The 24,724-nt window shown below is 50.9% G+C and overlaps 1 protein-coding gene across 1 annotated transcript in view; it reads right to left on the bottom strand.

Moving 5' to 3' along the window:
* The window catches only part of LOC144490629 (ubiquitin carboxyl-terminal hydrolase CYLD-like), a gene marked incomplete at its 3' end in the record, with an annotated part of 29,809 nt that extends 5,678 nt beyond the window's left edge, over positions 1–24,131 (bottom strand). Inside the window, exons 1-5 of the mRNA XM_078208337.1 lie at positions 23,955–24,131; positions 19,736–20,049; positions 15,556–15,724; positions 5,705–5,846; positions 942–1,064 (exon numbers count right to left, since the gene is read on the bottom strand). Coding sequence (XP_078064463.1) covers positions 942–1,064; positions 5,705–5,846; positions 15,556–15,724; positions 19,736–20,049; positions 23,955–24,123 — 917 coding nt within the window. The remainder of the gene's footprint in view (positions 1–941; positions 1,065–5,704; positions 5,847–15,555; positions 15,725–19,735; positions 20,050–23,954) is intronic.
* Positions 24,132–24,724: the final 593 nt, after the last annotated feature.

Genomic DNA, 24,724 nt, shown 5'->3' with positions numbered 1-24,724 from the left:
TGGAATTTGCAAGAGAGAGGCAGAGAGCGAGAGCGAGCGAGAGAGAGCGCGAGAGCGAGAGAGAGCGCGAGAGCGAGAGAGCGAGAGAGAGCGCGAGAGAGAGGGCACGAGAGAGAGAGCACGAGAGAGAGAGAGCGAGAGAGAGAGAGCGAGAGAGAGAGAGCGAGAGAGAGAGAGCGAGAGCGCGAGAGAGAGAGCGCGAGAGAGAGAGCGCGAGAGAGAGAGCGCGAGAGAGCGAGCGCGAGAGAGAGAGAGAGCGCGAGAGAGAGAGAGAGCGCGAGAGAGCGAGAGAGTGCGAGAGAGCGAGAGAGAGCGAGCGCGAGAGCGAGCGCGAGAGCGAGCGCGAGAGCGAGCGCGAGAGGGAGCGCGAGAGGGAGCGCGAGAGGGAGCGCGAGAGGGAGCGCGAGAGGGAGCGCGAGAGGGAGCGCGAGAGGGAGCGCGAGAGGGAGCGCGAGAGGGAGCGCGAGAGGGAGCGCGAGAGGGAGCGCGAGAGGGAGCGCGAGAGGGAGCGCGAGAGGGAGCGCGAGAGGGAGCGCGAGAGAGAGCGCGAGAGAGAGCGAGAGAGAGAGCGCGAGAGAGTGAGAGAGAGCGAGAGAGAGAGCGAGGGAGAGGGCGAGGGAGAGGGCGAGGGAGAGGGCAAGCGAGAGAGAGAGCACGAGAGAGAGCACGAGAGAGAGCGCGAGAGAGAGCGAGAGAGAGAGCGCGAGAGAGAGAGCGCGAGAGAGAGAGCGCGAGAGAGAGAGCGCGAGAGAGAGAGCGCGAGAGAGAGAGCGCGAGAGAGAGCGCGAGAGAGAGCGCGAGAGAGAGCGCGCGAGAGAGAGAGCGCGAGAGAGAGCGCGAGAGAGAGCGCGAGAGAGAGGCAGAGAGACACACAGAGAGAGAGAGAAAAAGAGAGAGAGACAGACAGATAGAGACAGAGAGGGAGAGAAACAGATAGCTACCTCCGGAGGGGGTTAACGATTTCTGTCCGCAGCAAGTCCCGAGTTTCAGTGTACAGCTCACTGTCATCGCTGGCCTTGGGTCTCAGAAGGAGAGTGTCCAGAACGGAGTTAAACGCAAACATGCTGCAGGGGGAAGAGGGAGACAGCTCGTAAACCAACTCTCCCATCGACATTAATAAACCAGACAGAAGCCCTCCCCACTGATAGAAACCCCGTGCTGTACCTGTCCTGGGAGTGTTTGATGGGGGACAGTGTAGAGGGAGCTTTACTCTGTATCTAACCCCGTGCTGTACCTGTCCTGGGAGTGTTTGATGGGGACAGTGTAGAGGGAGCTTTACTCTGTATCTAACCCCGTGCTGTACCTGCCCTGGGAGTGTTTGATGGGGGACAGTGTAGAGGGAGCTTTACTCAGTATCTAACCCCGTGCTGTACCTGTCCTGGGAGTGTTTAATGGGGGACAGTGTAGAGGGAGCTTTACTCTGTATCTAACCCCATGCTGTACCTGTCCTGGGAGTGTTTGATGGGGACAGTGTAGAGGGAGCTTTACACTGTATCTAACCCCGTGCTGTATCTGTCCTGGGAGTGTTTAATGGGGGACAGTGTAGAGGGAGCTTTACTCTGTATCTAACCCCGTGGTGTACCTGTCCTGGGAGTGTTTGGTGGGAGACAGTGTAGAGGGAGCTTTACTCTGTATCTAACCCCGTGCTGTACCTGTCCAGGGATTGTTTGATGGGGACAGTGTAGAGGGAGCTTTACTCTGTATCTAACCCCGTGCTGTACCTGTCCTGGGAGTGTTTGATGGGGACAGTGTAGAGGGAGCTTTACTCTGTATCTAACCCCGTGCTGTACCTGTCCTGGGAGTGTTTGATGGGGACAGTGTAGAGGGAGCTTTACTCTGTATCTAACCCCGTGCTGTACCTGTCCTGGGAGTGTTTGATGGGAGACAGTGTAGAGGGAGCTTTACAAACTAGAAAGGTTGGGGGGAGGGAATCGAAGTGAGGGGACTGAGAGCGAGGAGGTTAGCTCGCAAATAGATAAGGAATGTAGACAGGGTAAGAGGGAGGTTAGACGAGTGATGGAGAAGGGAAGTGCTCAGGCTGAAGGTCTGAGATGTGTCTATTTTAATGCCAGGAGTGTAGTGAATAAAGTGGATGAGCTTAGAGCGTGGATTGCTGCTTCGAATTGTGATGTGGTGGCCATTACGGAGACTTGGATGTCTCAGGGACAGGACTGGGTGCTTCAGGTGCCGGGTTTTAGATGTTTCAGAAGGACAGGGAGGGAGGCAAGAGAGGGGGGGGGAGTGGCACTGTTGATCAGGGATAGTGTCACGGCTGTAGAGAAGGTGGACGCCGTGGAGGGATTGACTACGGAGTCTCTGTGGGTGGAGGTTAGGAACAGGAAGGGGTCGGTAACTTTGCTGGGTGTTTTCTATAGGCCGCCCAATAGTAACAGAGATGTTGAGGAGCAGATGGGGAAACAGATCCTGGAGAGATGTAGGAATAACAGAGTTGTCGTGATGGGAGATTTTAATTTCCCAAACATAGATTGGAATATCCCTAGGGCTAGGGGTTTGGATGGAGAGGAGTTTGTTAGGTGTGTCCAGGAGAGTTTCCTGACACAGTATGTGGATAAGCCTACTAGAGGAGAGGCTGTACTTGATCTGGTGCTGGCTAATGAACCTGGACAGGTGGAGGATCTCTCGGTGGGTGAGCATCTTGGGGATAGCGATCATAATTCTATCTCCTTCACGATAGCATTGGAAAGAGATAGGATCAGGCAAGCTAGGAAAGTGTTTCTCTGGAGTAAAGGGAAATACAGTGTCATCAGGGAGGAAATTAGACGGGTAAATTGGAAGGAGGCATTCTTGGGGAAAAGTACCGAAGGAAAGTGGAGGATTTTCAAGGAATGTTTGTCTGGAGCTCTGCATGACAACGTTCCGATGAGACAGGGGGGTGTTGGTAGGGTACGGGAACCGTGGTGCACGAAGGTTGTGATGAACCTGGTGAATAAGAAAAGAGAGGCGTACAGAAGGTTCAGAGAGCTAGGAGGTGTTAAGGATTTAGAGGAGTATACGCGATGTAGGAAGGAGCTTAAGAAGGAAATTAGGAGAGCGAGAAGGGGTCATGAGAAGACCTTGGCGGGTAAGATTAAGGAGAATCCCAAGGCTTTCTACAAATATGTCAAGAGTAAAAGGATGAGATGTGAAGGAATATGACCCTTAAAAGGTGAAGGGGGAAAAGTTTGTGCGGAACCGTTAGAAATGGCGGAGGTGCTTAATGAATACTTTACCTCGGTATTCACGGTGGAAAGGGATCTGGGTGGTTGTACTGCTGGTTTGCGGTGGACAGAAAGGATCGAGCATGTGGACATAAAGAAAGAGGATGTGTTGGAACTATTGAATGGCATCAAGGTTGGTAAGTCGCCGGGACCGGATGGGATGTACCCCAGGTTACTGTGGGAGGCGAGGGAGGAGATTGCGGAGCCTTTGGTGATGATCTTTGCATCGTCGATGGAGACGGGAGAGGTTCCGGAGGATTGGAGGATTGCAGATGTGGTCCCTATATTCAAGAAAGGGAACAGGGACAGCCCGGGAAATTACCGACCGGTGAGTCTAACCTCAGTGGTTGGTAAGTTGATGGAGAGGATCCTGAGAGACAGGATTTATGATCATCTAGAGAAGTTTAGTATGATCAAAAGTAGTCAGCACGGCTTTGTCAAGGGCAGGTCGTGCCTTACGAGCCTGGTTGAGTTCTTTGAAAATGTGACCAAACACATTGACGAAGGAAGAGCGGTGGATGTGGTCTATATGGACTTCAGCAAGGCGTTCGATAAGGTCCCCCATGCAAGACTTCTTGAGAAAGAGAGAGGGCATGGGATCCAAGGGGCTGTTGCCTTGTGGATCCAGAACTGGCTTGCCTGCAGAAGGCAGAGAGTGGCTGTGGAGGGGTCTTTCTCTGCATGGAGGTCAGTGACCAGTGGAGTGCCCCAGGGATCTGTTCTGGGACCCTTGCTGTTTGTCATTTTCATAAATGACCTGGATGAGGAAGTGGAGTGATGGGTTGGTAAGTTTGCTGACGACACCAAGGTAGGTGGTGTTGTGGATAGTTTGGACGGATGTCAGAAGTTGCAGCGAGACATAGATAGAATGCAAGACTGGGCGGAGAAGTGGCAGATGGACTTCAACCCGGATAAGTGTGTAGTGATCCATTTTGGCAGATCCAATGGGATGAAGCAGCAGTATAATATGAAGGGTACCATTCTTAGCAGTGTAGAGGATCAGAAGGACCTTGGGGTCCGTGTCCATAGGACTCTTAAATCGGCCTCGCAGGTGGAGGATGCGGTCAAGAAGGCGTACGGCGTACTAGCCTTCATTAATCGAGGGATTGAGTTTAGGAGTCGGGAGATAATGCTGCAGCTTTATAGGACCCTGGTTAGACTCCACTTGGAGTACTGCGCGCAGTTCTGGTCACCTCATTACAGGAAAGATGTTGAAGCCATTGAAAGGGTGCAGAGGAGATTTACAAGGATGTTGCCTGGATTGGGGGGCATGCCTTATGAGGATAGGTTGAGGGAGCTTGGTCTCTTCTCCCTGGAGAGACGAAGGATGAGAGGTGACCTGATAGAGGTTTACAAGATGTTGAGAGGTCTGGATAGGGTAGACTCTCAGAGGCTATTTCCAAGGGCTGAAATGGTTGCTACGAGAGGACACAGGTTTAAGGTGCTGGGGGGTAGGTACAGAGGAGATGTCAGGGGTAAGTTTTTCACTCAGAGGGTGGTGGGTGAGTGGAATCGGCTGACGTCGGTGGTGGTGGAGGCAAACTCGTTGGGGTCTTTTAAGAGACTTCTGGATGAGTACATGGGATTTAATGGGATTGAGGGCTATAAATAGACCTAGAGGTAGGGATATGATCAGCGCAACTTGTGGGCCGAAGGGCCTGTTTGTGCTGTGGCTTTCTATGTTCTATGTTCTACTCTGTATCTAACCCCGTGCTGTACCTGTCCTGGGAGTGTTTGATGGGGGGGACAGTGTAGAGGGAGCTTTACTCTGTATCTAACCCCGTGCTGTACCTGTCCTGGGAGTGTTTGATGGAGACTGTGTAGAGGGAGCTTTACTCTGTATCTAACCCGGTGCTGTACCTGTCCTGGGAGTGTTTGATGGGGGACAGTGTAGAGGGAGCTTTACTCTGTATCTAACCCCGTGCTGTACCTGTCCTGGGAGTGTTTGATGGGGGACAGTGCAGAGGGAGCTTTACTCTGTATCTAACCCCATGCAGTACCTGTCCTGGGAGTGTTTGATGGGGGACAGTGCAGAGGGAGCTTTACTCTGTATCTAACCCCGTGCTGTACCTGTCCTGGGAGTGTTTGATGGGGGACAGTGTAGAGGGAGCTTTACTCTGTATCTAACCCCGTGCTGTACCTGTCCTGGGAGTGTTTGATGGGGGACAGTGTAGAGGGAGCTTTACTCTGTATCTAACCCCATGCTGTACCTGTCCTGGGAGTGTTTGATGGGGACAGTGTAGAGGGAGCTTTACTCTGTATCTAACCCCGTGCTGTACCTGTCCTGGGAGTGTTTGATGGGGGACAGTGTAGAGGGAGCTTTACTCTGTATCTAACCCCGTGCTGTACCTGTCCTGGGAGTGTTTGATGGGGGACAGTGTAGAGGGAGCTTTACTCTGTATCTAACCCCGTGCTGTACCTGTCCTGGGAGTGTTTGATGGGGGACAGTGTAGAGGGAGCTTTACTCTGTGTTGAATCTGACCTACCAGAAGAGTGTGGCATCCAAGTAACAGGAGTTGCAATGACCCTGTATTCCTTTCCTCCAGCCTTGCATGATATCCGTAGTCAGCTGTCCCGTGTCTGGAGCCGTGTTTTCCCTTACACTTTGGCTGTTGTATTTCTTAAAATCTGAAGAGTAACGACACAAAAGCTTTCAGAACTCTACATTTACTCTGCCTGGATTCTTGTAGACGCAGTTGATTCCCACACTGAATCGTTCGTTCACCCCCTCCAGGCAGAGCTGTTGCAACGCACCGCAGACTCATCTGTCTCTCATCCTATCCTCCAGTATCCTATGGCTTGGTCATAGAAGACAGAGGGTGGTAGTGGAAGGGTCTTTTTCCGGCTGGAGGCCTGTGACTAGTGGTGTTCCGCAGGGCTCTGTATTGGGACCTCTGCTGTTTGTGATTTATATAAACGATCTGGAAGAAGGTGTAACTGGGGTGATCAGTAAGTTTGCGGACGACACAAAACTGGCAGGACTTGCAGATAGTGAGGAACATTGTCAGAGGCTACAGAAGGATATAGATAGGCTGGAAATTTGGGCAAGGAAATGGCAGATGGAGTTCAATCCAGATAAATGCGAAGTGATGCATTTTGGTGGGAATAATGTAGGGAGGAGCTACACGATAAATGGAAGAACCATAAAGGGTGTAGAGACGCAGAGGGACCTGGGTGTGCAAGTCCACAGATCTTTGAAGGTGACGTCACAGGTGGAGAAGGTGGTGAAGAAGGCATATGGCATGCTTGCCTTTATAGGACGGGGCATAGAGTATAAAAGTTGGGGTCTGATGTTGCAGATGTATAGAACGTTGGTTCGGCCGCATTTGGAATACTGCGTCCAGTTCTGGTCGCCACACTACCAGAAGGACGTGGAGGCTTTGGAGAGAGTGCAGAGGAGATTTACCAGGATGCTGCCTGGTATGGAGGGGCTTGGTTATGAGGAGAGATTGGGGAAACTGGGGTTGTTCTCCTTGGAAAGACGGAGGATGAGGGGAGACTTAATAGAGGTGTATAAAATTATGAAAGGCATAGATAGGGTGAACGGTGGGAAGCTTTTCCCCGGGTCGGTGGTGACGTTCACGAGGGGTCATAGGTTCAAGGTGAAGGGGGGGAGGTTTAACACAGATATCAGAAGGAGGTATTTTACACAGAGGGTGGTGGGGGCCTGGAATGTGTTGCCGGGCAAGGTGGTGGAGGCGGACACACTGGGAACGTTTAAGACTTATCTAGACAGCTATATGAACGGAGTGGGAATGGAGGGATACAAAAGAGTGGTCTAGTTTGGACCAGGGAGCGGCGCGGGCTAATTGTTCCTGGTTTCTCGTTTCAAGGCTTCATTCTATGATCATCTTGCTGGTGCCAGTACAGAGTGAGACTGCGGATAGTTGGGAACCTGTCTCGGGGGCAGGGAATTCATATGGTGTTCGTGGAAGTGGAAATGACTAGGGTTGGGAAGCATTTTCCGATCGGGGCCATTGTGATCTCCTGGACTCGTTTCGATCGCCTCAGGGGGTCGGAGAGGAATTTCCCAGATTTTTTTTCCCCATATTGGCCCTGGGGGTTTTCACTCTGGGTTCTCGCCTCTCCCTGGAGATCACATGGTCTGGAATGGGGGGGGTGGGGGTGAGTTAATAGGTTGTAATGAACAAAGCATCGTAGCTGTGAGGGACAGCTCGGTGGATAGGATATTAGGATGTAGATAGGCTGGAAAATTGGGCGGGGATCCTGGAATCAGGATTCAATCCTGGACCGGGGAGCGGCGCGGGCTTGGAGGGCCGAAGGGCCTGTTCCTGTGCTGTTTTGTTCTTTGTTCTTTGTTCTTTGGTAGTTGAGAGTCAGCCACATTGCTGTCGCTCTGGAGACGCATTTAGGCCAGACTGGGGGTTAGGATTCAGATCCCAGCTCCCACCGCAGGCTCATCTGTCTCTCATCCTGTCCTCCATGAGTCTCTGCTCATCCGGACATTTGCTGCCCGTGATGTGACGGTCAGCATGTTAAATTGTGGGCATCACGTTGGCACAGTGCTTAGCCTCACAGCACCAAGGACCCCGGGTTCGATTCCCGGCTCGGGGTCACTGTCTGTGCGGAGTTTGCACATTCTCCTCGTGTCTGCGTGGGTTTCCTCCGGGTGCTCCGGTTTCCTCCCACAGTCCAAGGATGTGAGGGTTAGGTTGATTGGCCATGCTAAAAATTGCCCCTTAGTGTCCCGGGATGCATAAGAACATAAGAAATAGGAGCAGGAGTAGGCCATCTAGCCCCTCGAGCCTGCCCCGCCATTCAATAAGATCATGGCTGATCTGACGTGGATCAGTACCACTTACCCGCCTGATCCCCATAACCCTTAATTCCCTTACCGATCAGGAATCCATCCATCCGCGCTTTAAACATATTCAGCGAGGTAGCCTCCACCACCTCAGTGGGCAGAGAATTCCAGAGATTCACCACCCTCTGGGAGAAGAAGTTCCTCCTCAACTCTGTCTTAAACCGACCCCCCTTTATTTTGAGGCCGTGTCCTCTAGTTTTAACTTCCTTACTAAGTGGAAAGAATCTCTCCGCCTCCACCCTATCCAGCCCCCGCATTATCTTATAAGTCTCCATAAGATCCCCCCTCATCCTTCTAAACTCCAACGAGTACAAACCCAATCTGCTCAGTCTCTCCTCATAATCAACACCCCTCATCTCCGGTATCAACCTGGTGAACCTTCTCTGCACTCCCTCCAAGGCCAATATATCCTTCCGCAAATAAGGGGACCAATACTGCGCACAGTATTCCAGCTGCGGCCTCACCAATGCCCTGTACAGATGCAGCAAGACATCTCTGCTTTTAGATTCTATCCCCCTTGCGATATCGGCCAACATCCCATTTGCCTTCTTGATCACCTGTTGCACCTGCAGACTGGGTTTTTGCGTCTCATGCACAAGGACCCCCAGGTCCCTCTGCACAGCAGCATGTTTTAATTTCTTTCCATTTAGATAATGATCCAATTTGCTATTATTTCTTCCAAAGTGAATAACCTCGCACTTGTTAACGTTATACTCCATCTGCCTGATCCTCGCCCACTCACTCAGCCAATGTGAAAATTGAGTTGAATAAATATCTGGAATTAAGAATCTACTGATGACGGTGAAACTCATTGGTGTACTCGTTGGAGTTTAGAAGGCTGAGGGGTGATCTTATAGAGGCCTATAAGATAATGAAGGGGCTGGATAGGGTAGAGGTGGAGAGATTCTTTCCACTTAGAAAGGAAGCTAGAACTAGAGGGCACAGCCTCAAAATAAAGGGGGGTCAGTTTAGGACAGAGTTGAGGAGGAACTTCTTCTCTCAGAGGGTGGTGAGTCTCTGGAATTCTCTGCCCACTGAAGTGGTGGAGGCTACCTGGTTGAATATGTTTAAATCACGGATAGATGGATTGTTGAATGGCGGGGCAGGCTCGAGGGGCTAGATGGCCTACTCCTGCTCCTATTTCTTATGTTCTTATGTAAACCATTGTCGATTGTCGGAAAAACCCCATCTGGTTCACTAATGTCCTTTAGGGAAGGAAATCTGCCGTCCTTACCCGGTCTGGCCTACATGTGACTCCAGAGTCACACAGCAATGTGGCTGACTCTTAGATGCCCCCTGATGTCGCCAGGGAAGACACGCAGCTCAAGGTGGCAACTAGGGATGGGCAATAAATGCTGGGCCCAGCCAGCGACGCCCATGTCCCATGAACTAATTTTTATAAAAAGTGTTTGTCTCTGAAATGCCCCTCTGAATTCATAGAATCCCTGCAGTGCAGAAGGAGGCCATTCGGCCCATCGAGTCAGCACTGACAACAATCCCACCCAGGCACTACCCCCGTAACCTCACGTATTTACCCTGCTAGTCCCCCCGACGCTAAGGGGCAATTTAGCACGGCCCAATCCACCCGACCTGCACATCTTTGGACTGTGGGAGGAAACGGATTTCAGACAATGGCGAGACGGAGTTCAGGGAAGAGATAGAGAATCTGGTGCAGTGACAATAATCCCTCCCTCAATTTCAACAAAACGAAGGAGATTGTCATCAACTTCAGGAAGCGTAAAGGAGAACATGTCCCTGTCTACATCAATGGGGACGAAGTAGAAATGGTCGAGAGCTTCAAGTTTCTAGGTGTCTAGATCACCAACAACCTGTCCTGGTCCCCCCCATGCTGACGCTATAGTTAAGAAAGCCCCACCAACGCCTCGACTTTCTCAGAAGACTAAGGAAATTTGGCATGTCAGCTACGACTCTCACCAACTTTTACGGGTGCACCATAGAAAGCATCCTTTCTGGTTGTATCACAGCTCGGTGTGGCTCCTGCTCTGCCCAAGACCGCAAGGAACTACAAAGGGTCGTGAATGTAGCCCAATCCATCACGCAAACCAGCCTCCCATCCATTGACTCTGTCTACACTTCCCACTGCCTCGGGAAAAGCAGCCAGCATAATCAAGGACCCCACGCACCCCCGGACATTCTCTCTTCCACCTTCTTCCATCAGGAAAAAGATACAAAAGCCTGAGGTCACGTACCAAGCGACTCAAGAACAGCTTCTTCCCTGCTGCCATCAGACTTTCGAATGGACCTACTTCACATCAAGCTGATCTACCTCTACACCCTAGCTATGACTGTAACACTACATTCTGCACTCTCTCCTTTCCTTCTCTATGAACGGTATGCTTTGTCTGTATAGCGTGCAAGAAACAATACTTTTCACTGTATCCCAATACATGTGACAATAATAAATCAAATCAAATCAGTTTACAAGTTCATTGGAACTTTCAAGCCATGTGATTGGTTCCTGGTTACACAGTTGGGTGGATGACAGAGAATCCTCTGGAAGTGAGTGGAGGAATTTGTAGATAAAAGTCATGTGCAGTCCTTTGTGCCAGCAATAACTCTAGAGATTAACCATTGTAAGAAGCGTGCCCTGTAGGAACCTTCAGAGAGGAGATAGATTCTCCATCGAGGATATTTCTTGGCTAAGACTTTCCCTAAACTTCACCCCCGCACATCTCCCTTAAACTTTCCCCCTCTCACTTTGAACCTGTGCCCCACTTGTCATTGACGCTTCCACCCTGGTGAAAAAGCCTCCGACTGTCCACCCTGTCTATGCACCTCATCATTTTGTAGACCTCTATCAGGTCTCCCCTCAGCCTCCGTCTTTCCAGTGAAAACGATCCTGGTTTATTCAACCTCTCCTCATAGCCAACACCCTCGAGACCAGGCAACATCCTGGTGAACCTTCTGTGCACCCTCTCCAAAGCTTCCATGTCCTTCTGGTAGTGTGGTGACCAGAACTGCACACTCCAAATATGGCCGAATAGGGTTTCATATAGCTGCAACATGATTTCCCAACTCTGGTACTCAATGCCCCGGCTGATGAAGACAAGCGTGCCATATGCCTTCTTAATCACCTTGGCCGCCTGTGTTGCCTCTTTCAGGGAACTGTGGATCTGCACACCCAGATCCCTCTGTATGTTAATGTTCCGAAGGGTTCTGCCATTTACAGTATAATTCACACCTGAATTTGATCCTCCAAAATGCATCACCTCGCATTTACATAGAAACATAGAAACCAGAAACAGGAGGAGGCCATTCAGCCCTTGAGGGCGGCACGGTAGCACAGTGGTTAGCACTGCTGCATCACAGCTCCAGGGACCTGGGTTCGAATCCCGGCTCGGGGTCACTGTCTGTGTGGAGTTTGCACATTCTCCTCGTGTCTGCGTGGGTTTCCTCCAGGTGCTCCGGTTTCCTCCCACAGTCCAAAGATGTGCGGGCTAGGTTGATTGGCCATGCTAAAATTGCCCCTTAGTGTCCTGAGATGCGTAGATTAGAGGGATTAGTGGGTAAATATGTAGGGATACGGGGATAGGGCCTGGGTAGGATTGTGGTCGGTGCAGACTCGATGGGCCGAATGGCCTCTTTCTGTACTTTAGGGCTTCTATGATTCTTCGAGCCTGCTCCTACATTCATTTTGATCATGGCTGATCATCAAATTCAATATCTGATCCCCATCCCGCCCCCCTGCCCCCATATCCCTCGATCCCTTTAGCCCCGAGAGCTGTATCTAATTCCTTCTTGAAATCACACAACGTTTTGGCCTCAACTACTTTCTGTGGTAGTGAATTCCACACATTCACCACCCTCTGGGTGAAGAAATTTCTCCTCACCTCAGTCCTAAAAGGTTTCCGCCTCATCCTCAAACTATGATCCCTAGTTCTGGACTCCCCCCACCATCGGGGAACATTCTTTCTGAATCTACCCTGTCTAACCCGGTTAGAATCTTATAAGTTTCTATGAGATCCCCTCTCACTCTTCTAAACTCCAGTGAATATAATCCTAACCGACTTAGTCTCTCCTCATATGACAGACCTGCCATCCCAGGAATCAGCCTGGTAAACCTTCGCGGTGCTCCCTCTATAGCAAGGACATCCTTCCTCAGATAACCTCACATTTGTCCAGATTAAACTCATAAGTTCATAAGATATAGGAGCAGAATTAGACCATTCGGCCCATCGAGTCTGCTCCGCCATTCGATCATGGCTGATACGCTCCTCATCCCCATTTTCCTGCCTTCTCCCCGTAGCCCTTCAACCCATTACCAATTAAAAATCTGTCCAACTCCTCCTTAACTTAACTCACTGTCCCAGCATCCTTTGGGGCAGCGAATTCCACAGATTCACAACCCTTTGGGAGAAGTAGTTTCTCCTCAGCTCTGTTTTAAATTTGTTACCCCTTATCCTAAGACGATGACCTCTCGACCCAGAATGCCCTACAAGAGGAAGCATCCGCTCCACGTCTACTTTATCCAAACCTTCCATTTGATCTCCCTTCATTCTTCTCAACTCCATCCGCCATTTCTGTGCCCAAGTTCTCCAATCTATCTGTGACGTGTTGTATCCTCTGACAATGCCCGGCACTATCAGTGACTCCAAGTTGCCATCATTCAATGTCTGGCTTGAGTTCCAATTAAAACCTTGTGCTCACTGTCCCACAATGCCTCCTGGGTTCAGCAATGCCATGACATTAAAAACAATTGTGCTTGTCTACCGATTCCCCAATGGCCTTTTCCTCACCACTCACTCCTCTCCCTCCTTCTCACATCTCCTCCTCTTCTGACCCCCCCCCCGCCTTTTCTTTCCCTCCCACTCCCTCCAATCCAACCTTTCCTCCACTGCCCTCCATCCAACATTCCCTCCCATCCCCTCTCCCCACCCCTCCCTCCTCGCGCCATCCTCCCTCTCCCCTCCCCTCAAATTCCCTCCTCCCCCTTACACCTTCCCCTGCCTCTCCCAACTCTCGTCTTAGAATCGGACACAGAAGGAGAGGCCCTTTGGCCCATCAGGCCTGCCCGGACACATGAGAAACACTCAGACTCCCACCTAATCCCACTCTACCAGGGCTTGGCTCATAGCCCTGAATGTGATGAAGTGCCAAGTATTCATCCAGGTACTTTTTAAAGGATGTGAGGCCTCCACCACCCTCCCAGGAATCATGGAATCCCTACAGTGCAGAAGGAGGCCATTCAGCCCATCGAGCCTGCGCCAACAACAATCCCACCCAGGCCCGATCCCCATGACCCCATCTATTTACCCTGCTAATCCTCCTGACACGAAGGGACAATTTAGCATGGCCAATCCACCCAACCTGCACATCTTTGGACACTAAGGGGCAATTTAGCACGGCCAATCCGCCTAACCTGCACATCTTTGGACACTAAGGGGCAATTTAGCACGGCCAATCCGCCTAACCTGCACATCTTTGGACACTAAGGGGACAATTTAGCATGGCCAATCCACCCAACCTGCACATCTTTGGACACTAAGGGGCAATTTAGCATGGCCAATCCACCTAACCTGCACATCTTTGGACACTAAGGGACAATTTAGCATGGCCAATCCACCTAACCTGCACATCTTTGGACACTAAGGGAAAATTTAGCATGGCCAATCCACCTAACCTGCACATCTTTGGACACTAAGGGACAATTTAGCATGGCCAATCCACCTAACCTGCACATCTTTGGACACTAAGGGACAATTTAGCATGGCCAATCCACCTAACCTGCACATCTTTGGACACTAAGGGGCAATTCAGCATGGCCAATCCACCTAACCTGCACATCTTTGGACACTAAGGGGCAATTTAGCATGGCCAATCCACCTAACCTGCACATCCATATATATCATATATATGGATATATATGTTCATATCCATAGATCTCTAAAGGTTGCCACTCAAGTGGATAGAGCTGTGAAGAAGGCCTATAGTGTGTTGGCGTTTATTAACAGGGAGTTGGAGTTTAAGAGCCGTGGGGTTATGCTGCAACTGTACAGGACCTTGGTGAGACCACATTTGGAATATTGTGTGCAGTTCTGGTCACCTCACAATAAGAAGGATGTGGAGACACTGGAAAGAGTGCAGAGGAGATTTACCAGGATGCTGCCTGGTTTGGAGGGTAGGTCTTATGAGGAAAGGTTGAGGGAACTTGGGCTTTTCTCTTTGGAGCGGAGGAGGTTGAGAGGAGACTTGATAGAGGTTTATAAGATGATGAGGGGGATAGATAGAGTGAACGTTCAAAGACTATTTCCTCGGGTGAATGGAGCGGTAACTAGGGGGCATAACTATAGGGTTCATGGTGGGAGATATAGGAAGGATGTCCGAGGTAGGTTTTTTACTCAGAGAGTGGTTGGGGTGTGGAATGGACTGCCTGCAGGGATAGTGGAGTCAGAAACTTTAGGAACATTTAAGAAGCTATTGGATAGGCACATGGAGCACTTCGGGATGATAGGGAGGAAATAGTTTGATTTGGGTTTCAAACAAAGCTCGGCACAACATCGTGGGCCGAAGGGCCTGTTCTGTGCTGTACTGTTCTATGTTTCTATGTTCTATCTTTCAGACTGTGGGAGGAAACCGGAGCACCTGGAGGAAACCCATGCAGACACGGGGAGAACGTGCAAACTCCACATAGACAGTCACCCGATGCCCGGAATCGAACTCGGGTCCCTGGCGCTGTGAGGCAGCAGTGCTAACCACCGTGCCGCTCCCAGATCACCTGGAAATACATTCCAGACCGTCACCACCCTCTGGGTAAAAAAGTTTTTTCCTCACATCCCCCCTAAACCTCCTGCCCCTCACCTTGAACCTGTGACCCCTCGTGACTGACCCTTCAACTGAGGGAAATAGCTGCTCATAAAATGAAACCCGACAGTGCAGAAGGAGGCCATTCGGCCCATCGAGTCTGCACCAAAAACAATCCCACCCAGGCCCTATCCCCGTAATCCCACACATTTAGCCCGCTCATTCCTCTAACCTACACATCCTGGGACATTAAGCGGCAATTTAGCACGGCCAATCCACCTATCCCGCACGTCTTTCGGACTGTGGGAGGAAACCGGAGCACCCGGAGGAAACCCACGCAGATATGGGGAGAATGTGCAAACTCCACACAGACAGTGACCCGAGCCGGGAATCGAACCCAGGTCCCTGGAGCTGTGAGGCAGCAGTGCTAACCACTGTGCCACCTCCCTATCCACCTCCCTCATAATCTTGTCCACCTCGATCAGGCCACCCCTCAGTCTTCTCTGCTTCAGAGAAAACAACCCAAGCCTTTTCCAACCTCTCTTCGTAACTTCAATGCCCCATCCCAGGCGTCTTCTTCCACCATGCCCTCCCGCTTCCCCCCCCTTTCTCCGATCCTCCCCCTTCCTCCTCCCCCTTCTTCTCCTCACCCTCCTTTCTCTCTGTGCGACCTCCCACCCTCCCTGTGCACCCTCTCCACGCTGCAACGCTACCTCAAACACCCCCACTACCACGCCACCCCCCACTCACCGAGTGAGTTGCACCAGTCTACGGGGTTGGCGTTTGGCGTCAGCGAGTGGAACCGTGAGTCGGGCCTGCAGGTCCTGAGCTTGACAAAGAGGGCCTTGTTCGGGAGGCATTGGAAGTACCGTCGACCGCAGTAGGTGCCATCCGTGCAGCCGGTCGGTAAAGCCATCTCCTGCCAACACACACACAAGGGGAAATGGGGTCAGTATTCATCCTTGGGGGGGTCCACCAGCCTTGTCAATCCATGGCCTCCCCTTCCCACTCCCCCACGAACAATGCAGCCCATCTCCAGAATGGCAACGCGATGACAATAATCTCTCCCTCAATGTCAAATGGAGGAGACTGTCATCGACTTCAGGAAGCAGAGTAAAGTACATGCCCCTGTCTACATCAACATGGACGAAGTGGAAATGGTCGAGAGCTTCAAGTTTTTAGGTGTCCAGATCACCAACAAGCTGTCCTGGTCCCTCCCATGCCAACACTATCGTTAAGAAAGCCCCACCAACTTTCTCAGGAGGCTAAGGAAATTAGGCATGTCAGCTCCGACTCTCACCAACTTTTACAGATGCACCACGGAAAGCATTCTTTCTGGCTGTATCACACCTTGGTATGGCTCTTGCAGTTGAGGCTACCTCATTGAATGTTTTTAAGACAAAGATAGATCGATTTTTGAACAGTAAAGGAATTAAGGGTTATGGTGAGCGGGCGGGTAAGTGGAACTGAGTCCACGAAAAGATCAGCCATGATCTTATTGAATGGCGGGGCAGGCTCGAGGGGCCGGATGGCCTACTCCTGCTCCTATTTCTTATGTTCGCTCTGCCCAAGACCGCAAGAAACTACAAAGGGTCGTGAATGAAGCCCAATCCATCACTCAAACCAGCCTCCCATCCATTGACTCTGTCTACACTTCCCGCTGCCTCGGAAAAGCAGCCAAAATTTGGAGTATTGTGTACAGTTTTGGTCACCCAGTTACAGGAAGGATGTAAATAAGATTGAAAGAGTGCAGAGAAGGTTCACAAGGATGTTGCCGGGACTTGAGAAGCTGAGTTACAGAGAGAGATTGAATAGGTTGGGACTTTATTCCCTGGAGCGTAGAAGATTGAGGGGAGATTTGATAGAGGTGTATAAGATTTTGATGGGTATAGATAGAGTGAATGCAGCCTCCCATCCATTGACTCTGTCTACACTTCCCGCTGCCTCGGGAAAGCAGCCAAAATAATTAAGGACCCCCACGCACCCCGGACATTCTCTCTTCCACCTTCTCCCGTCGGGAAAAAGATACAAAACTCTGAGGACACGTACCAACCGACTCAAGAACAGCTTCTTCCCTGCTGCCATCAGACTTTTGAATGGACCTACCTCGCATTAAGCTGATCTTTCTCTACACCCTGGCTATGACTGTAACACAACATTCTTTAATCCTTTAAACCTTGCCCCTCGCACCTTAAACCTGTGCCCCCGAGTAATTGACTCTTCCACCCTGGGAAAAAGCTTCTGACTATCCACTCTGTCCATGCCTCTCATAATCTTGTAGACTTCTATCAGGTCTCCCCTCAACCTCCATCTTTCCAGTGAGAACAAAAGTTTCTCCAACCTCTCCTCATAGCTGATGCCCTCCATACCAGGCAACATCCTGGTAAATCTTTCCTGTACCCTCTCCAAAGCCTCCACATCCTTCTGGTAGTGTGACAACCAGAGGACCAGCCTCCCATCCATTGACTCTGTCTACACTTCCCGCTGCCTCGGGAAAAGCAGCCGGCATAATCAAGGACCCCACGCACCCCGGACACTCTCTCTTCCACCTTCTTCCATCAGGAAAAAGATACAAAAGTCTGAGGTCACGTACCAACCGACTCAAGAACAGCTTCTTCCCTGCTGCCGTCAGACTTTTGAATGGACCTACCTCGCATTAAGTTGATCTTTCTCTACACCCTAGCTATGACATCACCCTAAGAAATAACACATTTGGTTGAAAAACTCATTAGATATCCTGAGTACATGATAAGATATTACGCAAGTTCTTTTCCCCTTAGTTGAAAAACCTATTAGGTATCCTGAGTATGTTGTAAGGTATAATGCACTTAGTTTAATTATATTTAATTATAATAAAACTCTAAACTCTTCAAATAACTTAAACAAAAACTTTTGCAAAAGTTTTGGGGAACTTTTTTTCACTTTGACAAGGTTGACTTTGACAGAGGGAGAGGCAGCAACCAGTTAGATCATAGACTGGCTTCTTAATATCTACTCCTTCTGCACTCTCTCCTTTCCTACTCCCCGATGTACTCTATGAGTGGTATGCTTTGTCTGTACAGTGCGCAAGAAACAATAATTTTCACTGTACATTCGGCAATAATAAATCAAATCAAGTCAAAGCCTGTTGAGTGATGCCCAATTTTCCCAGCGTCACTCAGCTCCTGACCTCATTCCAGCCTGGGTTCAAACATGGACAAAGGAAATTAATTCCAGAGGTGAGAGTGACAGCCCTTGACATCAAGGCGGCATTCGACCGAGTGTGGCGTCAAGGAGCCTGGACAAAACTGGAACCAATGGGGAAAAGGGAGCAAACACTCCACTGGTTGGAGTCATACCTGATACATGGGAAGACAATTGTGGTTGCTGGAGGGTCAGTCCCCTTGAGCAACCGCCTAACCCGTACGTCTTTCAGACTGTGGGAGGAAACCGGAGCACCCGGAGGAAACCCACGCAGACACGGGGAGAATGTGCAGACTCCCCACAGACAGTGACCCCGAGCCGGGAATCGAACCCGGGTCCCTGGCGCTGTGAGGCAGCAGTGCTAACCACTGTGCCACCATATCAGGTAGGTCCATTCAAACGTCTGATGGCAGAAGGCAAGAAGCTGTTCTTGAACCAGTTGGTATGTGATCTTAGAGATTTCTAGTTTGGTATCTGTACCTGTCCTGGGAGTGTTTGATGGGGGACAGTGTCGAGGGAGCTTTACTCTGTATCTAACCCCGTGCTGTACCTGTCCTGGGAGTGTTGTATGGGGACAGTGAAGAGGGAGCTTTACTCTGTATCTAACCCCGTGCTGTACCTGTCCTGGGAGTGTTTGATGGGGACAGTGAAGAGGGAGCTTTACTCTGTATCTAACCCCATGCTGTATCTTTCCTGGGAGTGTTTGATGGGGGACAGTGTCGAGGGAGCTTTACTCTGTATCTAACCCCGTGCTGTACCTGTCCTGGGAGTGTTTGATGGGGACAGTGAAGAGGGAGCTTTACTCTGTATCTAACCACGTGCTGTACCTGTCCTGGGAGTGTTTGATGGGGACAGTGAAGAGGGAGCTTTACTCTGTATCTAACCCCGTGCTGTCCCTGTCCTGGGAGTGTTTGATGGGGACAGTGTAGAGGGAGCTTTACTCTGTATCTAACCCCGTGCTGTATCTGTCCTGGGAGTGTTTGATGGGGGACAGTGTAGAGGGAGCTTTACTCTGTATCTAACCCCGTGCTGTCCCTGTCCTGGGAGTGTTTGATGGGGACAGTGGAGAGGGAGCTTTACTCTGTATCTAACCCCGTGCTGTACCTGTCCTGGGAGTGTTTGATGGGGACAGGGTAGAGGGAGCTTTACTCTGTATCTAACCCCATGCTGTATCTTTCCTGGGAGTGTTTGATGGGGGACAGTGTCGAGGGAGCTTTACTCTGTATCTAACCCCGTGCTGTACCTGTCCTGGGAGTGTTTGATGGGGACAGTGAAGAGGGAGCTTTACTCTGTATCTAACCACGTGCTGTACCTGTCCTGGGAGTGTTTGATGGGGACAGTGAAGAGGGAGCTTTACTCTGTATCTAACCCCGTGCTGTCCCTGTCCTGGGAGTGTTTGATGGGGACAGTGGAGAGGGAGCTTTACTCTGTATCTAACCCCGTGCTGTATCTGTCCTGGGAGTGTTTGATGGGGGACAGTGTAGAGGGAGCTTTACTCTGTATCTAACCCCGTGCTGTATCTGTCCTGGGAGTGTTTGATGGGGGACAGTGTAGAGGGAGCTTTACTCTGTATCTAACCCCGTGCTGTACCTGTCCTGGGAGTGTTTGATGGGGGACAGTGTAGAGGGAGCTTTACTCTGTATCTAACCCCGTGCTGTACCTGTCCTGGGAGTGTTTGATGGGGGACAGCTGTGAACACCATGAACGAACACTAATTGGTTAATAAGGACACAACAGGGGACTGTACCAGTTCCAAGCCTGCGAGAGGTTCAGCCTGGGCAGGAACCTCTCCAATCCAGCGAATTACCCCGTAGAGGGGTGGACTGTTGACTTCCACCATTGACTCAACCTCCAGTAGGAAATAACTCCCTCCATTCTCAGTCGATCCAGAGCTCCATCCCCTGCTTGGACCGCTGACCATTTCCGTGGGTGAATGGGGACCCCCATGCGACGGTTGATGTTCCCTCAGGTGGAGGGGTCTGGTGTCACCATCATGGGTATCTTCTGGAGCATGATGTCTGGGAGATTCTGAATCCGTCATCATTAAATCCCACTGAGAATCTGGGCAAAAGACACATATTCACTCCCATTGTACACAATCCCAATGGACCCAAACCCCTTCCCATTCACTCCCACTGTACACAATCCCAATGGACCCAAACCCCTTCCCATTCACTCCCACTGTACACAATCCCAATGGACCCAAACCCCTTCCCATTCACTCCCACTGTACACAATCCCAATGGACCCAAACCCCTTCCCATTCACTCCCACTGTACACAGTCCCAATGGACCCAAACCCCTTCCCATTCACTCCCACTGTACACAATCTCAATGGAACCAAACCCCTTCACATTCACTCCCACTGTACACAATCCCAATGGACCCAAACCCCTTCCCAGTCACTCCCACTGTACACAATCCCAATGGACCCAAATCCCTTCCCATTCACTCCCACTGTACACAATCCCAATGGACCCAAACCCCTTCCCATTCACTCCCACTGTGCACAATCTCAATGGAACCAAACCCCTTCCCATTCACTCCCACTGTACACAATCCCAATGGACCCAAACTCCTTCCCATTCACTCCCACTGTACACAATCCCGATGGACCCAAACCCCTTCCCATTCACTCCCACTGTACACAATCCCAATGGACCCAAACCCCTTCCCATTCACTCCCACTGTACACAATCCCAATGGACGCAAACCCTTCCCATTTATTCCCAATGTACACAATCCCAATGGACCCAAACCCCTTCCCATTCACTCCCACTGTACACAAACCCAATGGACCCAAACCCCTTCCCATTCACTCCCACTGTACACAATCCCAATGGCCCCAAACCCCTTCCCATTCAATCCCACTGTACACAATCCCAATGGACCCAAACCCCTTCCCATTCACTCCCACTGTACAGAATCCCAATGGACCCAAACCCCTTCCCATTCACTCCCACTGTACACAATCCCAATGGACCCAAACCCCTTCCCATTCACTCCCACTGTACAGAATCCCAATGGACCCAAACCCCTTCCCATTCACTCCCACTGTACACAATCCCAATGGACCCCAACCCCTTCCCATTCACTCCCACTGTACACAATCCCAATGGACACAAACCCCTTCCCATTCACTCCCACTGTACACAATCCCAATGAACCCAAACCCCTTCCCATTCACTCCCACTTTACACAATCCCAATGGACCTAAACCCTTCCAATTTATTCTCACTGTGCACAATCCCAAGCCCATCCCCATCCCATTCACACTCATTCTACAAAATCCCACTGGACCCAAATCCTTTCGCATTCACTCCCACTGTACACAATCCCAGTGGACCCAAACCCCTTCCCATTCACTCCCACTGTACACAATCCCAATGGACCCAAACCCCTTCCCATTCACTCCCACTGTACACAATCCCAATGGACCCAAACCCCTTCCCATTCACTCCCACTGTACTCAATCCCAATGGACCCAAACCTCCTCCATTCACTCCCACTGTACACAATCCCAATGGACCTAAACCCTTCCCATTTATTCCCACTGTGCACAATCCCAAGCCCATCCCCATCCCATTCACACTCATTCTACAAAATCCCACTGGACCCAAATCCTTTCCCATTCACTCCCACTGTACACAATACCAATGGACCCAAACCCCTTCCCATGCACTCCAACTGTACACAATCCCAATGGACCCAAACCCCTTCCCATTCACTCCCACTGTACACAATCCCAATGGACTCAAGCCCCTTCCCATTCACTCCCACTGTACACAATCCCAATGGACCCAAACCCCTTCCCATTCACTCCCACTGTACACAATCCCAATGGACCCAAACCCCTTCCCATTCACTCCCACTGTACACAATCCCAATGGACCCAAACCCCTTCCCATTCACTCCCACTGTACACAATCCCAATGGACCCAAACCCCTTCCCGTTCACTCCCATTGTACACAATCCCAATGGACCCCAACCCCTTCCCATTCACTCCCATTGTACACAATCCCAATGGACCCAAACCCCTTCCCATTCACTCCCACTGTACACAATCCCAATGGACCCAAACCCCTTCCCATTCACTCCCACTGTACACAATCCCAATGGACCCAAACCCTTTCCCATTCACTCCCACTGTACGCAATCCCAATGGACCCAAACCCCTTCCCACTCACACCCACTGTACACAATCCCAATGGTGCCTAACCCCTTCCCATTCACTCCCACTGTACACAATCCCAATGGACCCAAACCCCTTCCCATTCACTCCCACTGTACACAATCCCAATGGACCCAAACCCCTTCCCATTCACTCCCACTGTACACAATCCCAATGGACCCAAACCCCTTCCCACTCACTCCCACTGTACACAATCCCAATGGACCCAAACACCTTCCCATTCACTCCCACTGTACACAATCCCAATGGACCCAAACCCCTTCCCATTCACTCCCACTGTACACAATCCCAATGGACCCAAACCCCTTCCCATTCACTCCCACTGTACACAATCCCAATGGACCCAAACCCCTTCCCGTTCACTCCCACTGTACACAACCCCAATGGACCCAAACCCCTTCCCGTTCACTCCCACTGTCCACAATCCCAATGGACCCAAACCCCTTCCCGTTCACTCCCACTGCACACAATCCCAATGGACCCAAACCCCTTCCCTTTAACTCCCACTGTACACAAGCCCAATGGACCCAATCCACTTCCCATTCACTCCCACTGTACACAATCCCAATGGACCCAAACCCCTTCCCATTCACTCCCACTGTACACAATCCCAATGGACCCAAACCCCTTCCCATTCACTCCCACTGTACACAATCCCAATGGACCCAAACCCCTTCCCATTCACTCCCACTGTACACAATCCCAATGGTCCCAAACCCCTTCCCATTCACTCCCACTGTACACAATCCCAATGGTCCCAAACCCCTTCCCATTCACTCCCACTGTACACAATCCCAATGGACCCCAACCCCTTCCCATTCACTCCCACTGCACACAATCCCAATGGACCCAAACCCCTTCCCATTCACTCCCACTGTACACAATCCCAATGGACCCAAACCCCTTCCCATTCACTCCCACTGTACACAATCCCAATGGACCCAAACCCCTTCCCATTCACTCCCACTGCACACAATCCCAATGGACCCAAACCCCTTCCCATTCACTCCCACTGTACACAATCCCAATGGACCCAAACCCCTTCCCATTCACTCCCACTGTACACAATCCCAATGGACCCAAACCCCTTCCCATTCACTCCCACTGTACACGATCCCAATGGACCCCAACCCCTTCCCATTCACTCCCACTGCACACAATCCCAATGGACCCAAACCCCTTCCCATTCACTCCCACTGTACACAATCCCAATGGACCCAAACCCCTTCCCATTCACTCCCACTGTACACAATCCCAATGGACCCAAACCCCTTCCCATTCACTCCCACTGTACACAATCCCAATGGACCCAATCCCCTTCCCATTCACTCCCACTGTACACAATCCCAATGGACCCAAACCCCTTCCCATTCACTCCCACTGTACACAGTCCCAATGGACCCAAACCCCTTCCCATTCACTCCCACTGTACACAGTCCCAATGGACCCAAACCCCTTCCCATTCACTCCCACTGTACACAATCCCAATGGACCCCAACCCCTTCCCATTCACTCCCACTGTACACAATCCCAATGGACCCAAACCCCTTCCCATTCACTCCCACTGTACACAATCCCAATGGACCCAAACCCCTTCCCATTCACTCCCACTGTCCACAATCCCAATGGACCCAAACCCCTTCCCGTTCACTCCCACTGTACACAATCCAAACAAATGTGGCGTTTTTGAGATGTTTTCCAAAAGAATGCCCTCAGTTGAAAGCTGGAGATATCGTGAACTGCGAACAACTTGCCCACCCATATCTGACGTACCTCCATCAGTGGTCAAGTTGTTCCATGTCATTTGTTGATTTATACTTTCTTGTGATGATCCTTGGTCATGAAGGAGAGAGATGGAGAGAGTGAATGAGAGGAGATTTGGACAATATCCAGGCTTGGGCTGACAAGTGGCAAAGTACCATTCACACCTCACAACTGCCATGAAATGACCATCACCAATAAGAGACGCTAACCATTGCCCTTTGACTTCACTGGTGTAACCATCACCAAATCCCCCGACAGTCAACATCCTTGGGGTTATCGTTGACCAGAAATTCAACCGGACTCACCACATAAACACAGTGGCTACAAGAGCAGGTCAGGGGCTGGAATACTGCGGAGAGTAACTCACCTCCTGACTCCCCCCAAAGCCTTTCCATCTACAAGGCCCAAGTCAGGAGTGTGATGGAACACTCTCCACTTGCCTGGATGAGCGCGACTCCGACGACACTCCAGAAGCTCGACACCGTCCAGGACAAGGCAGCCCCGTTTGATGGGCGCCCCATCCACAAACACTCGCTCCCTCCACCACCCACGCACAGTGGCAGCAGTGTGTGTGTGTACCGTCTACAAGATGCACCGCAGCGACTCGCCGAGGCTCCTTCGACAGCACCTTCCAAACCCGCCACCTCTACCGTCTAGAAGGACAAGGGGGGCAGCAGACACATGGGGAACACCACCACCTGCAAGTTCCCCCCCTCCGAGAGATAAAGACACAGAGAGAGAAACAGAGTGAGAGAGAGAGAGAGAGAGAGACAGAGTGA

Source organism: Mustelus asterias, unplaced genomic scaffold (assembly GCF_964213995.1).
Source record: "Mustelus asterias unplaced genomic scaffold, sMusAst1.hap1.1 HAP1_SCAFFOLD_3531, whole genome shotgun sequence".
Lineage (NCBI taxonomy): Eukaryota > Metazoa > Chordata > Chondrichthyes > Carcharhiniformes > Triakidae > Mustelus > Mustelus asterias.
Note: the sequence above shows the minus strand (reverse complement) of the source record. Positions and strands in the feature narration are given on the sequence as shown.